At 51.2% G+C, this 6,462-nt stretch overlaps 1 protein-coding gene across 1 annotated transcript; it reads left to right on the plus strand.

Annotated features, from left to right (window-relative positions):
- The first annotated feature begins 1,408 nt into the window (after positions 1 to 1,408).
- SPRY2 (sprouty RTK signaling antagonist 2) lies at positions 1,409 to 6,136 on the plus strand. The gene is made up of 2 exons (XM_039255454.1): positions 1,409 to 1,497; positions 4,345 to 6,136. Exon 2 carries the CDS (start codon positions 4,396 to 4,398, stop codon positions 5,341 to 5,343), a length of 948 nt encoding a protein of 315 aa, XP_039111385.1. The 5' UTR covers positions 1,409 to 1,497; positions 4,345 to 4,395; the 3' UTR covers positions 5,344 to 6,136.
- The last annotated feature ends 326 nt before the right edge of the window (positions 6,137 to 6,462 follow it).

Consider the following 6,462-nt stretch of genomic DNA (forward strand, 5'->3'; position numbering starts at 1 on the left):
TCCTTCAGCTACTGCGTCAAACAAAACAGAAAGATCTTCATAAAGCCTTCACCTATAGCTAATTCTTCGGGGGGCGGGGGGGATCTAATATTTAAACAAAAACTACAGAGCGACACAATCAAAAGCAAATCTCGGCCAGAGCATAAAGTACTTGAAACCCGAATCTGCATTCCGTTCCTCTCCTACACGGCTCTGAGGTGGGGGAGGCGGTTTGTGCTGGTGCCTGGTGTATAATCGGGTTAATCCAGTAGACAAAGAATAAACCAATAGCCCTCCCACCTCACTTCCCGCTCCCCTTCCCCTCCCCCCCCCGCTCCTCTCCCCGTCGCCCCCTCGAGGGGGCACAGAAAAGGGGAGAGGTGGGCTTGAAATAGATTCCCAATAAACTCTTAAAACCTGCAGCTTGTTTTAAGGCTAACACTGCATGGCCCGGATTCGTTTTAAATGTTCCTTCCTTTTTTTTTTTCCTAATGGCAAGGAGAGAGTTCCATAAGTCAGTCCGAACCTAAAGTTCGTCCTCATGGCCTCTGGGGGAACCTTAAGGTCAGTGTTCCCTTGAAACTAGATAAACTGACCCCGCCGCGCCCAGCCCGGCCCCGCGGGCGCCCCGCGTGACGGCGCCCGGGCTGCAGGGCCGGCCCGGGGACGCGCGGGGCGGCGCGGTTGCCCTTTTGAATGCCTCCTGCGGCTCGGAGCGCTGGCGGGCGCTGAAGTGCGAGTGAATGTAGCCCCGCGGAGCCAATGAGCTGGGACCGGATGCGATATATCCTCTGGGACAACAACTGCTCTGTTCCGCCTCGGATCCACATGACGCCATTTACTGCTGCCGCGGCCGCCGCAGAGCTCCCTGCCTCCTCCGGAAAGGCGAGGGCGCAGGCCAACGGCGAGCCCCCCCGGCCGGGCCCCAGACCCTCCTCCTCCTCCTCCTTCACCTCCTCCTCCGCACCCACCGCCCCCGCCTCGGCCTCGCCGCCGCGCCTCCACAACGCCCAGTCTGCACCGCCGAGAGCCGCGCGGCGCAGCGCGAGCGGAGGAGAGGGGCCGGCGGAGCGCGCAGCGCCCAGGCCCCCGCGCCCGCCCGGCCCGGCCCGCGCCCCCGCGCCCCCTCCGCTCCGACGCGGCCGCGGCCGCACGACTTGGCCATCTGGCCTTAGAGTCTCTGTAAGGCCGTTTTCTTTTTCTCCTTCGCTCATCTGCCAGGAAAGGAGACTCGCCGTTGGCGCTTCGGCCTCCAGTTCATTGAGAAAAAGGAAATACTCCGCGTGCATTTCTAGAAGGGGGGTCGCCCCCAGTCCCGAACCCCGGAGTGCTCATCGGCTGGGGACTTTGGCTCGGGATTTTCCTCGCCCTTTTTCCTCCCGCCGATTGCTCGGAACTTGGACTGAAGGAGAGTTTAGAAAGAAGGGGGAAAAGTTTGCATCGGGGCTGGATTTTATTTGCACATCACAGGAGGAAGAGAATCCAGCGGAGAGAGGTTGGTGCAAAGCCGCGATCACGGTGAGGCACGTTTGGCTCTTACCCTCCTGGCGCCGTGGCCGGCGCGTTGTGGGCAACATGGAGTAGATGCAGTTGGACCGGGAGTGGGGTCTGTCTCTCCTCAGGCCTCCCTTTCTCTAACCAACCCCGCAGGTTCCCAGGGGGGACCCAGAGAGCTGCCTGTGGAACTGGCTCGGCCTGCCTCGGCGGGGGCAGCAGTGCGCGCCCGATACGGGGTCCCCGGCCCCGGGACCCCACGCGCCCGCGTTGGGGTGGCGGACGGCTCGTCGCGAGTCGGCTGCTGGCCCTACAGTGGCCGCGATTTCGGCGCAGAGAGCGGGAGAGGGAGGGGAAAACACTGTGTTTTCCAGGTCCCCGTTGTAGGCGCCCGCATTTCTAACCTGTTCCTCTCCGGGAAAGGCAAGTCCTGGGTGAGGCTGTGAGGAGGCAGGGGCGCCAGCGGGACCGAGGACGCGCGGGTCTTTCGCCTCACGGGGGCAGCGAGACCCCGCGAGTGAAGACTGGGCAGGGTGCCCGGCACCGAGGCTAGCCGGGTGCTGGTGGGAACGTCGCCCGGCCGGACGCCGGGGCTACGGTTCGGCGGTGCAGCTCTTTCTTTTTTCCGTTCTCTGTGGTCGGCCTGGGTCACGCTTTTTTTTTATTTTTGGAAGCTTGGTCTGACCTAGCACAGGAAGAAAGTCATCAAGCGGTCGCGATCGTTTTCCATTACCTGAAAATAGGTAGCAGAAGAGGGTAGTTTGATTTCCTTTGAAGGGCTGATCTACTTTTTAGTCGCTGCTGCTGCTTTGAGTTCGGGATCTTGTGCGTTTTTACAAAGCGATTTCTGTGCTTGCCCCACCCTTGTGCTGAAGTCCTTTCCCCTTAATCCTTAGTCTGATCACACACGGTTCTTAATGGGGGTTTCTAAGCACTTTCTGGGTGGGGAATGGGGGAGCGTGGGGGGGGGGGTGGCGGGCGCCGCGAAGGAGGCCAGAAATGGGCAGCAATCATTTTTGTTAAAAATAATAAATCCCTCCCAGCCCCCAACCGAAGATGCTGCTTTCCACTGGAAGCAAATCTGCGCGAAAAGTTTTCAGCTATGGGATCCGCGTCCTGCACACCCGACTTGTTCAGTGAGGCCCTGGGACTTGCCCATCTTTATAAAAAACAATTTTCCTTTCACTTTTTCTCTCCACCCAAAAGGAGATGAGTGTGCGGATTGCAGGCAGTGCCGCTTCGGTCAGTGCGTGGTGGAGTTGCCCAGCGTACGTGAGTGAGACCTCTGTCCCCGCAGTGTCTAAGTCGGGGCTTTCGGCGGCAGGGCTCGAAACCTGTGCCTGACACTCAAGGGCTTTCGCCAGAACGCCCTGCTGGGCTGCACGACCTCTGCGTGGGGATGGAGTGGCTCCCCCCGAAAGACAGTAGTTCTCTGGGATGGGGTATATTTTAGCCCGGAGGTAGGGAGGGGTAAGTGTGCTCCAGAGTTTCAAGGCACGTCCCCTAGGGAGGCGCCGGCACCCCCCGCCCCCCTCAATCCCCCGCCTGCTTAGCAGTCTTGGGATTGTGTGCAAGGGGAGGGCAGTTTAGCCCCTGGGCTGCGTCAGTCTCCCCGGAGAAAAGTCCCCCGGGGCTCCGACTGTGTCCCACCTGCTGGGGACGGTGTTGGGACGCCGATAGAGCCGATAAACGGAGTGAAAGCAAAGATCAATGTTGTCTCGTCTGCCTTTCTGTTGGAAGTGAGATCCGGTTTCCAGCTCTGCCTTGTTCTGAATTGGGAGGCGTGTGTCACCTGCCTGTGTCTCTCTTGTATAAAACTCGGAGATTGGATAAAGGTCCACTTTTGCCCGTTTTTGTTCATTGTGGACTTGGCAAAGGAGATAATCGTTTTGAAATTTACAGAGGGATTGCAATTACTTGTCAGAATGATAGATTTGAGACGTGACACGAATTTTGGAAACACTTCCTGTTATCACTAGCCGGTTTTTGTTCTGAACTGTTAAGGTTTTGGAAAAGGGCAAAGCAATTAAGAGTTTTTACATAATTTATTTCTAAAACAGAGAGAACAATCTGTTAGCTACAGAATTTAAGGCGTTCTCCTCGTCTATCAGGCTGTAAAATATTTGATCCTCCAGTTGTTTAGAAGTTGAAATAAGGTCGTCTTCTCGTTGATGACTGTGTAAGTTTGCTTTCTTGTGTTCCTGGCGGCAAACAGGATTTGAATGGATTTGTTTTTAATTTATAACTTTTGCTACTGTATAGTTAATAATGCATGACTCTTGTAAAATTTATAACTTCCTTGGGGGGCGAGTATTTTCTTTTTTGCAAGTCACCTTCATTCTATGGTATTCTAAACAGTTCCCGAATACTGGATAGTCATAGTTAAAAGTATCTGATGTAAAAGCAAAGTAAGAACCCAGAAAGAATTTCTAGGCTGTATTTATTAATGTTTAAGGCAAAAGTGACCACGACAAACTTAAAAACCCATTTCCAATTCTGAAAAAGTATTCAACTTTCACATATGTCGGCGGGAATGTTCTGTTGTAACGTTATTTTCTTGCAGTCTTTACTTTGAACCTGAACCTTGCAGTTTTATGTCTATTTGAATAAGGAATCGTTGCCTATGTGACTGAAACAAAGATCAGCTTTGTGTTACTACACAACACAGGATTAGAGAATTGTCAGTGCCGGGCCATAACCTGCACTTTTTGATATGGCAGTGATCATACGGCTATTCTGATCCCTTCCATAGCCACTCCATCTCAAGCCCTCTTTCTCTAGGGGAGTGGAAAGCCAAGAGTTAATCCAGGTAGGCGGAGAGTGGGAAGTATCCTGGAGTGTAAACCAGCTCTTTCCTCTTGGTTTCCGCAGGAATTCAGATGTGTTCTAAGCCCGCTGGAGTGACCACACTTCCAAGACCTGATGGAGGCCAGAGCTCACAGTGGCAGCGGGTCGCAGTCCTTGCTGCAGGCGCCCCGTGACGGTGGCAGGCAGCGCGGGGAGCCCGACCCCCGAGATGCCCTCACCCAGCAGGTACACGTGCTGTCTCTGGATCAGATCAGAGCCATCCGAAACACCAATGAGTACACAGAGGGGCCTACTGTGGTCCCGAGACCTGGGCTCAAGCCTGCTCCTCGCCCCTCCACTCAGCACAAACACGAGAGGCTCCACGGTCTGCCCGAGCACCGCCAGCCCCCCAGGCTCCAGCACCCACAGGTCCATTCTTCCGCACGAGCCTCTCTGTCCAGGTCCATCAGCACAGTCAGTTCGGGGTCTCGGAGCAGTACGAGGACAAGTACCAGCAGCAGTTCCTCTGAACAGAGACTGTTGGGACCATCTTTCTCCTCGGGGCCCGTTGCTGATGGGATAATCCGCGTGCAGCCCAAATCGGAGCTCAAGCCAGGTGAGCTTAAGCCGCTGAGCAAGGAGGATTTGGGCTTGCACGCCTACAGGTGTGAGGACTGTGGCAAGTGCAAATGTAAGGAGTGCACCTATCCTAGGCCTCTGCCATCAGACTGGATCTGCGACAAGCAGTGCCTTTGCTCAGCCCAAAACGTGATTGACTATGGGACTTGTGTGTGCTGTGTGAAAGGTCTCTTCTATCACTGTTCTAATGATGACGAGGATAACTGTGCGGACAACCCGTGCTCCTGCAGCCAGTCTCACTGTTGTACACGCTGGTCTGCCATGGGCGTCATGTCCCTCTTTCTGCCTTGTTTATGGTGTTATCTTCCCGCCAAGGGTTGCCTTAAATTGTGCCAGGGGTGTTATGACCGGGTTAACCGGCCTGGATGCCGCTGTAAAAACTCAAACACGGTTTGTTGCAAAGTTCCCACGGTCCCACCCAGGAACTTTGAAAAACCAACATAGCACCATTAATCAGGAATATGACAGTAATAAGGATTGACTTTTTTCTTTTTTTTTTTTTTTTCTTAACGCATATGCAACCAACTAAACAGAATCTTGGCACTGTTAATAGAGGGTTGGGATAGCCTTCGATGTTTGCAGTGAACCGCTTTTTGTCCATGTGCTGTTTTAACTGATCCGCTTGTTAGGACTCAGCTAATGGAGCTCAAGGGATGGGATACAGAACTTGGGGACCCACGTGTTGCATAAGCTAAAACAACAGACACTCCCAGGCAAAGTTTTTTGTTTGTGAATAGTACTTGCAAAATTTGTAAATTAGCAGACGACTTTTTTTTTTCCATTGTTTTCTCCAGAGATAATGTGCTATATTTTTGTATATACAATAATATTTGCAACTGTGAAAAACATGTTGTGCCATGCTATGTGGCACAGTCACAAAATATTATACTAATATGTTGTACATTCGGAAGAATGTGAATCAATCAGTATGTTTTTAGATTGTATTTTGCCTTACAGAAAAGCCTTTATTGTAAGACTCTGATTTCCCTTTGGACTTCATGTATATTGTACAGTTACAGTAAAATTCAACCTTTATTTTCTAATTTTTTCAACATATTGTTTAGTGTAAAGAATATTTATTTGAAGTTTTATTATTTTATAAAAAAGAATATTTATTTTAAGAGGCATCTTACAAATTTTGCCCCTTTTATGAGGATGTGATAGTTGCTGCAAATGAGGGGTTACAGATGCATATGTTCAATATAAAATAGAAAATATATTAACGTTTGAAATTAAACTGGGCTGTTTTGTCTTATTTTACCTTTGCTTTGTTTTTGATTTTTGAAGTGAAAGAGACCACATTTTATGTTAAGACTGCCATTCCCATGAAATAGTTTCACTTATCTATAAACTGTTCAAAGAGGAGATTCACTGATTTTTTTTTTTTTTTTTCCCACAGATAATTCTAGTAATCAGAAGGGAAATAACCGAGCATTTGACTCACCTGTATTAATCTCGAGTGCTTGTTTTGGCCATATCATTGTTCCGTTCTTGCCTTTTACAGATTTGTTGGCTTCTCTTTGTTTTGCAGGGGTTTTTTTCCTTTAAATCTTAAACTTCATT

The sequence above is a fragment of the Hyaena hyaena genome, unplaced genomic scaffold, assembly GCF_003009895.1.
Source record: "Hyaena hyaena isolate Hyena2069 unplaced genomic scaffold, ASM300989v1 scaffold_527, whole genome shotgun sequence".
Taxonomy (NCBI): domain Eukaryota; kingdom Metazoa; phylum Chordata; class Mammalia; order Carnivora; family Hyaenidae; genus Hyaena; species Hyaena hyaena.